This window comes from Podarcis raffonei, chromosome 3, assembly GCF_027172205.1.
Source record: "Podarcis raffonei isolate rPodRaf1 chromosome 3, rPodRaf1.pri, whole genome shotgun sequence".
Classification (NCBI taxonomy): Eukaryota; Metazoa; Chordata; class Lepidosauria; order Squamata; family Lacertidae; genus Podarcis; species Podarcis raffonei.
In genome coordinates this window covers 43,400,735-43,413,769 of record NC_070604.1, presented here as the reverse complement: position 1 = coordinate 43,413,769, position 13,035 = coordinate 43,400,735, and the positions used below count along the sequence as shown (strand labels likewise).

The 13,035-nt window shown below is 39.8% G+C and overlaps 1 protein-coding gene across 4 annotated transcripts in view; it reads left to right on the top strand.

The window, feature by feature from the left end:
* Positions 1 to 13,035, top strand: part of ME1 (malic enzyme 1) — a 121,187-nt gene that overhangs the window by 85,600 nt on the left and 22,552 nt on the right. For all 4 annotated transcript variants that reach the window (XM_053381373.1, XM_053381374.1, XM_053381371.1 and 1 more), the window contains one exon: positions 6,718 to 6,827. In XM_053381373.1, coding sequence (XP_053237348.1) covers positions 6,718 to 6,827 — 110 coding nt within the window. The remainder of the gene's footprint in view (positions 1 to 6,717; positions 6,828 to 13,035) is intronic.

Here is a 13,035-nt window from a genome sequence, read left to right as displayed (position 1 = left end):
CTGAGCTGGATACAAGTGGGGTTTTGCTTGGGTGAAGTACCTGGGTTGTGTCGTCCCCACCTTCCACCTTTGAGTGTGACAAATTTTGGTTAAACACTGAGGTATCTATGACAACTTCTAAGAAATATTTCATGTATAGGTTTTGATTTACTAATCCGCACTTTTAGAAAACAATCTTAACATTCAGAGTCTTCATACAATATGTAGATATGTTTGGCTTGTGTCCAGAAACATAATACTGGAGGAACGTATTTTTATCCTGCTCTGATGGTCTCAAGGGCTTACATTAATAAGAAATGACTTGTCTGAGTCATAAGTTAAAATTCAATACTTTTCAAAATAAGGGATGGCAATTAATCCAAAACAAATAAGCACCTTGGGTGAAAACGAAGTAAGTCATGCTGTGAGTAGACCCATTGATCTAAATAGGTCTACTCTGAGTATGAATATTATTGGATATTACCCTTTATCTATTGCAGGCATATTTTATTTTAAAATAAATAATGTAAACATATAAGGGGATTAATCTTCAAATAAGGACAATATGTTTTAAGTGGCAAATATGAAACAATATACTTATAGTTTGATCCATAATAAATGGGTCAAGAGTGCATCTTTTCTTAAGTTTTTAATTCTTGTAGATGCAGTATCAGAATAGTCTTAAGAAAATGAAAAGGAATGAAATTGGCTGGCTATTACGCCTGATATTCCTAATCTTAAGCCTATAGTTTTATCTGATATTTTGAGATGTCTAATTCTAGTCTTCAGGTTACTTAGCTTTGGATGTCACCATAACTGACTTTGGCAGTCTCCTGCTTAAGTCTGCCAAACCTGCAGTTTAGTCCCATGGCTGTATGCCAAGGAGCGGTCGAGCCACCCTTTGTGAGGTCTGCTGGCCATGCAGAATACAAGAAGGCAAATTCACAGGTTGATAAGTAAAACCTTAAGCTTACTAAAGGGTGGTTTGTTTGTTTTTAGTAAGCCTGACTGTACCTTATTCACAGCTGATATAACTGTTACAATTTAGCTTGGTCTGTTTAAAAAATCAGTACTGTATGGTAGTACTGTAAAATACTTAACAATAACAATCTCCATTTTGAGGATACAACTACCTTCTTTAATTTCCATGGACTTTGCAGGAGAACTGATACACAATACCTTTGCCAAGTCATATTGTGGCGGTGGAGAAAAGGAAGGCATAGAGAATGCATGCAATCCCAGAAATCCAGACTACTTGTGTAATATATATATATATGACATGTTTATAACCGTTGTTATTAAGAACTTATTTTGCTTAAGAGATAATAAGCTAATTGCAAGTGCCTCTAGCTCGGAAATCCTGAAAACCAAGGTTTCCTCAGTTAAAATCTTATTTTCTGAATATCGTACTGTTTACCAAGAACATATGGTGCTTATTTAATATTTTTCTTAAGCCAAAATTGACTTCACTGTAGCTCTGCTGTCTTTCAGCCCAAAATTGTATTGTGATAAAGGAATGAAATAATAATTATTAATATAGTATTGAAAGAAGGAACTTTACAAGAGATTTAGAAGGTCCTTGCCAAAACAGATTATAAAAAACAAAATAAAACAAAATGAATAGATATTGCATTAGTACTTGGATCATAGCAGTAACAAAAAACTGAGAAAGGAAGCAAAAAGGACTGAAGTGGAGAAGGGAATACAGAGTAGACTTGTGCAAATAATGGTACTTCTTAGTATAGATAGTAAAAGGAACGCCTATGAAGTGCCTTCTATTATATATCTACAATACCATTTACATAATGAAATATGAACTTCTCCTAAGGCTATTTAAAGCTGTGAAGAGAAACCACACATCTTCACAATGTCTCATGTATGGCTTTTAATGCTTGCTGTGTACAACAGTGCTGATTGCTATGTTGAGGTATAGCATAGTGTATATCCTGTGTTCTGAGTGAAAGTTACAAAATTTCCTGTTTTCAGATTTTTCTTCTTCATAATTTGAATTACTTGGACAATGTGTCCACAACATTTCAAGTTTCTGTTGTGAAGATGTATAAAGTTGCTTGAACCCAGAGAAGTGTGAGCATTGTTCCACACATTGAACAGGGTTTTGGCTTGTCTCTTTTCCGCTGCAACAGTGTGTGATGTGATGAGAGAGGAATTTGTGGAAATGGTGATCCCTTCTTGAACAAACTGAAGTGCCTTCTATTATATATCTACATATTATCTCCAGCCGTACACGCTAGGGGAGTGCACTGGATTTGGACAAAGGCTTAAGACAAGTTGGAATGTATTTGTGGAAAACTGAGCACATCTGAGGTTAAACAGGAGCTTTACGAAGCTGCACAATTCAAAGCAAAGACCCCTGAAGTGTTTCATCCATCCAGGTATCAAATAAATGCTGTGGACAGTATACAAAAAACAACAACAACCCCTCTTAAGTTTACTACGTATATAAGGAAGATGTTGGAATGTGAGGTAAGAGGGAGAACCCAACTTTAGGAAAATACCAGGATCAGGAAGGTGCAGAGGGAGTTCCTTCATAACTTGCAATCAAGGTGATTTATTTTATCTGGTCCTGTGCTTTGGGGTCCAAATATGATCAATGCACACCCCTAATACATACACACTTAAAAATGTAAAATTTAGAATAGAAGACAAGAAGTTAGTCATAAAACAGTTCTGGGTGTAGTTCATTGCTAGCACATGTGTGCTGTGTGCAGAAAGGTTCTGGACATCTCCAGTTAAAGCATGCCATGTAAAATATAACTATGATTGCCAAAATATTAATATTAATCAGGCTGGGGAAGGTATCTGCGTGAGACCTTGGAAAGTTTAGTATTGAATTTGCTGAAACAGTGATTTGACTTGGTGTATAGCAGCAACTTATGTTTAAGAGAGAAATTATGGTTATGTTTAATAAAAGAGATAAGGGACTTAACAAGAAGAGAATCGGATGAATGAAGACCCTGCATTGAAGAAAATAGAAATAATAGATGGGGGGAAATACCCTGGACTTTTATTACTGAGATTCTTTAGTAATAGCAAACCCCTCAAAAGATGGGGTGGTGGACTAAAATTGATTCATTGAAATCTCAGTGAACCTGAAGGAAGCAGGAGATCACAGCACCAGATGGGAAAGAGGACAACAATTATGACTAAGCAGCAGTGAGGATCAGGGAATCCAGATGTTCTGTGACTCATACCGCTTCCTAGGCTTTGGGGCAGCAGAAATCCAATTATTGGTAGCAGCTTAGAACACTACTTCGTCATGGAAAAAATTATATTGCAAACTGACCCAAGTTTATTGTGGAAAGAGCTCATTGTTATAGGGATGGTTAGCTCTAGGCAGAGGCTCAGTGAGGAGGAGTTGCTAGGGCAATGTAATGGTTATGGGGTTGCTCGTGCGTAAGTTGCCGCCACTCCTGGCTAGGTGGCCTGGTTAAACCTTTCCTGGCTGGACAGCCCCTCACTTCGTGGCTGTTCAGTCGCTGGCAGAATCCGACAGTGGGCGTTTCTTCAACCTTTTCCAACATAAAAGTTGTTTGACGCCCAGTCTCCTCCTACTCTCCCTGCGCGGAAGTCTTCTGCGCAGGGTGGGCGTGGGTAGCGGAGGACCTGTGCTCTCTCCACTGGTGTCCAGTGAAGAGTCTCTGAGCCTGCTCTCCGCTTCCCCCATTGGCCCCCCCTCCATCCCTGGTGTCGCGCTGATTTTCTTCCCCAACAGGAGACCTGCCTCTCTCCCTACTTGGCCCCTCTCCAGCATCGTCGTGGAGCCCCTCCTCCTCCTCTCGTTCCGATGGCAGTTCCCTGACAGGCAAGTACATCAGTAATCCCAAGGGTAAAGAGGGTAAGTGTTTCTTAGAACAAGGATGGCTACTCCCCAGTTTGCAGAGTTTTCTGGCAAAATATTTTGTTTGTTGGCAAAATAATAATCATATTACTACTACTACTGGACACAGTGATGGGGTGGGTGGAGCTCAGAGGCCTGCTAGGCATGTAAATTGCCTGATCTCATCATCAGGTTGTTAATTTGTTGACTGGAGAGGGATCAATAGCCCTCTCCCTAACTCATCTGCACAAATCAGCTAAGAAGGAGGGAACTATGTGTCTGTGTGTATGCCTTGTTGGGAGATTCTATTCCACCTTTTGTTGCAGACATGGGATTGTTGCGTGTCACATGTCTGTTTACATTCCAGCACAGACTGCTGGGTCCCATGAGCAGAACTTACGCTCTGTATATTGCTTTTGTTTTGAATCTCTCTCCGAGAAGACTGCAAGGAGAGACGACATGTTTCTTTGTTCTGATTTATGTAAAATAAATCCATAGTTTTAATACGTATCCACAGCCTCAGCCTCTTCTGTTGTGCAGTTACACTGCTACGTATAGTGTGCTCAAGGCAGCAAGCTTGAGTCCCTGATTTACATTAGAGCCAGAGGTCTATGAATCTCCGCAACGTGACGGCTGAGAGGGGACGATTCAGCTGGGGGCTAGCCAGCTGGCCTTTCAACCCCTGGATGCTGACATGCCTGCCTTGTGTGTGTGCATCTACATGTGTGAGTGTAGGGTGGCCATACCCACTTTTCGACCCACCCACTGCTGGCGTGCAGCCTCCAGAACATCAAGAATATCAAAATACCTAAAGTTGGTCCTATGTGTTAGAGAATGTGCCCCTCAAACATGGATTTTATTGTTTTATACTGTTTTAGGCAGCAAAGATAGTCATAGTGGGAGAGAAACTGGACAGACTAAATTCAAGGTTAAGATTTTCAAAACATTTTGATTTGAAATTCAGAGAAATGTTTATGTATTCTTGCTTGGTTAAACTAACTGGTCACCTTTTATGGCACTGTGAAAAAGGGGGTTTCATTCACAGATATTGCTCCATAAAACGTATGGGAAATCTGTGTACCAGGAAAGTACTCTGAGTTGATAGTTCTATATAAATGGAACGTAGTGGGGCTTATTCCAGAATAAATGTACATAATATTGAGCTGTGATCCAAAAAGTATGAGAAAAGTGGAAACTGTTCGATTCTTTACGCTTCCAGTCTACTATATATTTTAGAAAGTTGCCTGTCCTCTCTGTATTTGGGCACCTGTTAAGATATTGTAACCAAATGTTGGTTCCTGAGATGAAGGAGCAGGATTTTGTCTGTCTTCAGATATACAGTGGGACACCATTTCAATAAAGATGTCAGACAGCACTGATTTTAACCACTGCACAGATTTTTTGGTTTCTTAGAGTTCTTGAGCAGTGCTGGGTATGAGGCTGCTAATGCTTTAATAACACCCACATTTTTATTTCAAGGAATAATTCACAGTTATGTAATACAGATCTTATAACATTACTAGCATTTTTAGAAGATTATGTGACATTTATTTCTCCCCAGCATACTCAAATAATAGTAAAATTATAGAGTGCCTCTAATATTCTTGGAAGAGTTTAACTTTTTTGGTTTGACCCTTCCAAGAAGCCATTGTGCTGCAAATTTTTAAAAGGCACAGTGACATCGATGTTATTTCAATCTATTTATTATAAGATGCCTTTCTATCTCTTCATTATAGCATAAGTAGATGTTGGAAAGTGCAGGTCTGCTAATTTGGGCTCTATACTATCTTTGTTATCTGGTTATTTAATGATGAGTGGTGAAAAGCATCACAAAATGTAAAAAAACAAAACCAGATGAGGATATTTTGTTGAGAAGTGCTGAAATGGCATGACAGCTGAAGAGCCATACAAATATTTTGGGAAAAACCTCAATTCAGAAGCTAATTTGAGGCCTGCTTTAGATATTAATTGAAAGCTCTAACTTTTTGGTTATACATGCATTTCCTCTGAAGCAAAAACAGATTGCTAAAGGTTACGGTAAATGTTGTCTTGGTTGTTAGCTCCATAGGGAAAGTACCCATGCCATTAGTAGATTGTAGCCTTAGAACTCAGTCTACTGAGTGTTGCCACTGTGCAAGATTTATTAACTGCTGTAAGACCTACTGGGATGTGGGACTAATTAGATTGTACTGTTCCCTAAACCATCTTTACAGTGTTATTTAATATAGGAGGGTGTGGATGATTATACTGGAATAAAATATGTGTATAACCAGTGAATGTAGCATTTCTCCCCCATATAAAAGTAATAGTAAAATGTGTGGGGCATTTTGAGTGAGAAGGATTGCTAGTATATCTCATGATGCTGCAGGCATAATGGGACTGTGTAAGTGTTAATGTACGTATCTACATAGGTGCTATTTCAAGTGATTGTATATCATAGGTTCCAGCTTTGTTTCCTCATCTGTATAACTATAATGGCATAGGTTGTTCCTCCACAGAAATAAAATCCATGCAAATGATTAACAGATCTATGTAGAGGATTAATAAGAATAACCAATTTCGCTTTTAATCCAATCTGAAAGCAGTAACAGAGTTTGTTTGGTGATTTTCAAATAGATCTAGCTGCAGTAGGTGACCTAAGCCAATGATCTTTCAATTTTAATCCTACTTATCGCAGGTCCGCATTCCATATTCTTTCTAGGAAAAGGTGCAAGAAGTTCATTGAAATGAGTAGGAATGTTTTAAAGCACTTCTTGAAAATTAATAATAAGGGAGACAGAGCTCACTAGGAAGGCAGTCCACAAACTCATTGCTCAACTATAGCATAAGGCAGGTGACCAGCATATTACAACTTAAGTTTGTTATTTCTGTTTTAAGTTTATGATATTTTGTATCCCTAGGTATGGCAGAAACTGCCTCATTCAGTTTGAGGATTTTGCTAATACAAATGCATTCCGTCTTCTGAATAAATATCGCAACCTATACTGCACTTTCAACGATGACATTCAAGGTAATAAAATATATCTATTGTTCTAGTTAAAGAGAAAAACTGTCAACTTTAATAATTTTGTATGTAAATAAAATATATATCCAGTTAGGTTATTCAGTTGTGCTTGAGGAGATTCATAGAATGACCATTTAAGGTCAGAGGCCATCATTAGTTTGGTTGAGGGATGGTATAACTGCTTGCAATGTCATTGAAATATTGTGTCCAAGTAATATTGTGGGATTTTTTGTTTGTTTTTATTCTAAGAATATATGTGCTGGTACAGCAAGATTAAGGATTAGATTGTTAGTCACAGATTCCTTCTCTGCTTCAACATTTTAAAGCCAAACTCGTGTTAATTTTGTGTGTTTGGAATTTCTCCAGTTTTAGTTAAGATGTGAAAAAGGCTGAAATAAAATGACCTACCCAGCTCATTTTTTCAGATGTAGAAGAAATTCTTCTACAGATCCTGGGTGATGACACAGTAAAAGAGCAACACGAAGGTTGCACATAGGTTAATGAGCACTTGAGGAAATTGCAATGCCCCAAACTCTGGCAATAAAAGTAGCATCAATTTAGTGATGCGTGACAGATGTGCACACTAAGACATCTTTGATAACTTTCTTTTGCAGACAGTGGACTGCACATTGTCTGGAAATCAAGATACTTTAAATGTGTTACAAAGTATAAATGGATACTGAGGAGTCAGGCCTATTCTTACAGCTCAGTCATGAGGAGAGAATAATGATTATTGTTTGGGAAAATGTGGGTTGTATTCAACAACAACTACAACTGTGGATTGTATTCAACTTGTGCAAGTGCAACAGAACTTCCCCTCCTTTTCCTCTCCCTGTGTGGACACCAAAGCTGCTCTGAGGGTTCCTTCAACTCACTGGAGCAGATCTGAAATGTGTAGGGCGTGTGTAAGGGAGACAGGGGGGGAATCCTGTTGCACTTAATTTTTGTACAGGCAGTGATTTAGTTGGCTATAAACCTAAAATACCCATATACACTGCATTTCCCATTCTACTGCGCAAAATGCAATAAATACTGCAACCCCATGTGGAGGGCCAATCATGTGGGTCTTTCAAGAGCAATGGGGAAGATGCATTAATTAGTTCTGCCCACAAGGTTGCAATATCTACACAATTTCCTTACTGGCATGAGATCTCTCACAAAAGGAAAGTGGCTCCCACGTGACTGCAAATGTGTGAAAGGAACTAGAATGATTTGCTTTGAACAGTAGAGACCCAGATTTGAATTTGTGCCCAAGGACTAAAGCTTGAGCAAATTGTTGCCTCACAGCATAACTTTTGTGCAAGAAGGTTGTGCAAATAAGTATTGCTCAGCAACTTTGAACATAGAGAAGTACCATGGAAAAAGCTATTTGTCTAATCCTATATACAAATGGACTTGAATGCTATTGCTAGCAGAAACAACTGTGCCTAGACAATTGCATGTTGGTGGTGGTGGCAGCTTTCTCTCACCTCTGCCTCAAATATGCTTATCTTCATTTGCATATTTGTGTATGCTGGAGGGGCTGGAGTATAGAGATTTGCTACAGCAAATGTATGCCTGGTAATAAGTGAACAAGGCAACAGAACCAGATTGTCTGGGGATATCTGATGTTTCCAGTCTGCTTCTCCTGGTATTTATTAAGTGGTGAATGGCAGTGTCTGGTCCTGGCAAAAAGAACTGATTAAGTTTGAAAGGTTTGTTTGGGAGGAATTCAATATCATGCAGTTACAAAGCTTCCCTCAGTGCAGGCATTTCTGCTTCCTCGATGGAACAATCTCCCCTCTCCTCCCCCTATGTGCTGTTCTAGTGGTTCTCCCACCAGAACAAATTTCTGAAGGTGCAGGGAACACATGAGGGGAGTGGGGAAAGCCCAATTATGCTAGCTAAGTCCTTGTGCAGGCTTCCACTAGTGGAACCAGTTAGTTAGTTAGTTAGTTAGTTAGTTAGTTAGTTAGTTTAGTTTAGTTTAGTTTAGTTTAGTTTATTTAAACTCCACCTTTCCTCGTATGAGCTCAAGGTGGTATAAATAGTTTTCCTCTCATTATTTTTTAAGTAAAATATCTATACTATTATTACAGAGCAATTCTATGCATCAATTAGGCAAGGATGCCCACACCTGTGCTGGTGGAAAAGCCACTATATACAGGCTCAGCTTAGGAGGGAAGAGGAAAGCTGTGTGGTGTAGTGGTTAGAGTGCTGGTTTGGGACTGGGGTACCCCAGGTTCAGATTCCCACTCATTCATGAAGCTCACTAAGGGACATGGGCCACCAGTCTCCATCTTTCAGCCTGATCTGCCTCCTGGGGTTGATATGTAAATTAACACACCACATAGTTCCCCAGAGAGGAAAGGTGGGATAAATCAATATCCCAAAATGGTGCATCCTTGGGAAAACAATCAAAACCCACTAATCAGGTATTGTGCTAACCACTGCTGTTTTTCTAGAAAAAGAGGGTGCCAGAACTCACTATGAACACCTCCCTTGTTCTCTTAGAATGGCAAGGATGCTCACCTGAGAGGTGATGGAACTGAGTTCCCATAAGTTCCCCCTGTAAAAAATGCCCTGGTGCTTGTGATGATGCTTGCATGCCACTCACTGATAGAGAGAGCCAGTGAATGACAGGGATTCCCCACCCTCCAGCATACCACCTGACACCACCACATATATAGCAATGCCACAACAATGCAATCCATCAGCCTTGGTTGTACTACAGGCAGGGTTTGGGTGCTCTTCACAATTACTGTATGTCAGCACAACACATGAAAGGAAAGAAATGGAGCCCACGCAACACAGCACTCAGGTAGCTGCATCTGCAGAAAGCTCACATAACCCTTTAATAACAAGGGTTAAAGACCTACCAAGGAAGGGGAAGCCAAGCAGTCAAGGAAGGGGAAGCCAAGGAAGGGGAAGCCAAGCAGTCAAAGGGAATGGTCAGGATATGGAACAAGGGGCACCAGCACATACTGATAGCAGCATTCTCTAGTGACTCATTGCACAAGGTACAAATTTGGGAAGCATGAGATGAGAAACTGAGACCTGCTGGGGGAAGAGGCAACATGCTGCCACTCACTTTTTGCATGCTTGGTCAAAAAACCAAAAACAAAACCCACACACATAACTCACAACGCCATGTCAGAGACAAAAGAGAACAGTAGGAGGAACAATTTTGACAGCGGAAGAGCTCCACCAACATAATATGGTGGTGTCATATCTTGCATTCTGTCATGTAGCTAGGCTTCCATTAAATTCCTCTGATTCCTCTGCCAAAAGAGCTTATGCATAGGATTCCACTATTAATCTCTCCTGCTACCGGCTGCAATAATTATTGGCTGTGTGGTGTGTTAATTTCATTTTCAAGCAGAAAAAGTTTGATAGCCAAGATGAACAATGTTTTTTGTTTCTTGCCAACTCTCATAGTGCTTACTGTTGATACAAGTTTTGCTTGCTTTAGAATTACAATATTTGTCTTTTAGGAATGAACCTGAAGACACAATTAGGTTGTTTTATATAAACTGTTTGCTATTAATAGTAGTCATATGGATTTTTGTGTGCTAGTAAAATGTTTACTGCAAATGTTGAATTCTTTGGCTTGCCTGCTCAGCTGTTTTTATTTCCCAGACTCTTGTCTCATAACTTATTTTCAGTGTTTCTTACATCTGTCTTTCAAAGTGTGCAGATTGCAAGACTATGCCATGGCCAACAGCATTCATTGCCCAATATACTGAGTAGTGACAGACAGAGCAATCCAAGGTTCCAGAAGAGACTAAAGGAGTGGAATCAAGCAGTGAATCCACTGCCCGTCTGAAGCCCTGCTCTTCTTGCTGTCTAGGGTAGAAAGGGAGGGCAATTTTACAGTTTTTGCCTGTGTTTGCTCCAGGCTACTGGAAATGGTGCTCACTTTGGATGCATCAACAGCTCTGCTCCACACTGCTCCTGTTTTGCAGCCTTGTGATAGTTACTGCCATTGGGAACACCACTGGTAGTAGTGTGTGCTCTGCCAAAATTTTGGTGGATGTATTGGGAGATGCCCTGTAGAGGTGGAGCCCTGGCCTGCAGAGTCTGGTGGAGCAACATGTCGACCTCATCCTAACCCCACCCTGTGGCGTGGATCAGGGATTACAATGACTCTGTTATTGTAGCTAGTTGGATGCATGTCTCCTAAGAAACTGACATTCTTCTCTCAAAGGGCATTGGAAACTATTACAGTCATACTTCGGGTTGAAGTAGCTTCAAGTTAAGTATTTTCGGGTTGCACTCCGCAGCAACCCGGAAGTAACAGAGTGTGTTATTTCCAGGTTTCACCGCTCGCGCATGCGCAGACACTCAAAATGACGTCACGCGCATGCGCAGAAGCGGCAAAATGCAACATGCGCAGATGCGCAGTCACATCTTACATTTACTTCAGGATGCGAACAAGGCTCCGGAACGGATCCTGTTTGTATCTAGAGGTACCACTGTATTTGCTTTTACTTTAGCCACTGGTTCTACTTTAGCTACTTAATTTTAAACATTTTTATCTAATTTAATATTATTGTACAATAATAAGGACTAAAGAATAGTAATAGAAAGAGGGGTCAGAACATATAGCAATAATACATTGTGATAGAGAGTTAAATGAATGTAAATGAATTATATCATCTACTCTTGAGAGGGAAGAAGGGGCATTCAGAGTAATCAGTTTAAGGATTCTAGCTTTGTTGAACTTGGGATTCAACCTCAAGAATAAAATGTAGCTCAAACATGGCACCAAATAAGTGTTGCATTCCTGTATCCAGGCATGCTGAAAGGAACAGTTTTCTGTTCTCTTTTTTTTTTTTTACCAGGTGGAGAAGGGAGGAGCCAACTGAGAGCAGGGAAATTGCACGGGGAAGGGGATGTTTAACCCTTTCCTATCAACTATTTCCCACACTTTAAGTCGTTCTTCACCAGCAGATTTTCCCTCTGTTAGGTTCCAGGTCCATGCTTGCAAGGGAAAACAGAGTTGAGAGAAAGCTCTTTGCAGAGTTTTGTTCATTGTGCTGTATCTGTTGAATTAAATTAACATGAAAGCAGTTTATGTCTGTGCTTTTATGAAAGCAGTGGCCAGATGAAGTATATGACAAATTAAAGAGCAAAGTGATCTGCCACGTCAGACATTTATAGCTTTTTAATAAAACCTAAAATAAGGTTTGTTAAGGACACTGTGACACTTGTATTCTTAGAAGGGAGTCTACTGCCCCATGAGGCTTGACAAGAATCCAGGTTGTTTCCACTGAGCATGAGATTTTATTACAGAGCCACTCCCATCCTTTAGTCAGAAGCAGCTGAAATTCACCAAGGAAATGCAAAACTACTATGGTGAGGAGATGGAAGACCCACTTTAAACATCTGCTACTGTTGAAACATTCAATCTACATGCTTCATTTTTTAAAAAAAGGACAATGAGGAAGCACATAGCCTACCATCAAAAACATATGGAACATTCTTGGGAGTAGAGGGGAGATGTTAAAATGTGTGTGTTTGGTTAGAATTGTTTCCTGTCCTGTACTTTGTGCACACACTGGTGATAGGGGTGTGGAAGTATTCGATACCTTAAAAGTAGTCTTCATAAAGGGAGTGTTAAATCACTTGCTACTGGTAATATTGTAGCTGATAGCCATTAGGTCCATGAGACATTTGCACATTTATACTCCACTGACAGTTGCAGTTGCTGTGCTACTTAAATTTTAAGTGGGGTGGGGGGATGTTATTTGTGTGCAGAAGAAACACAATAGCTCTATGTCAAAAGTGTGAGCTTGAGAAGAGCAAGATGTTTGAACCCCAAAGTAACTTAGTAGAAATTTAATGGTTCTTGTATTATTCTTTTTTAAATAATCCTCCGGAAACTGCTTAGTAAGGCTTTAGCATTCTTAATTTTTACAGCATGTCATTGCCAGTTTGTGGCATGTATAACTTTAATCTGGTCTACGTTGTTTATACTGAAAACAACTGGGAATATTCACTGCCCAGGTGTGACACATGGAAGTGAGGGAATTCTGTGTTGAAGATCACAATGGTCTAGAGAAGCAGATTTTCCCTACTAAGCATTTGAAATGTATGTTAACAGAAATTTTGCCTTTTGATGGATCTTATGATTGCCTTGTTGTCCCTTTTCCTCCTCCTTTTAAAACAAAATAAGGCTTTTGACTAGAAGTCAAATTTCTTCATGACGTGGTTTATAGAACACTTTCTTACA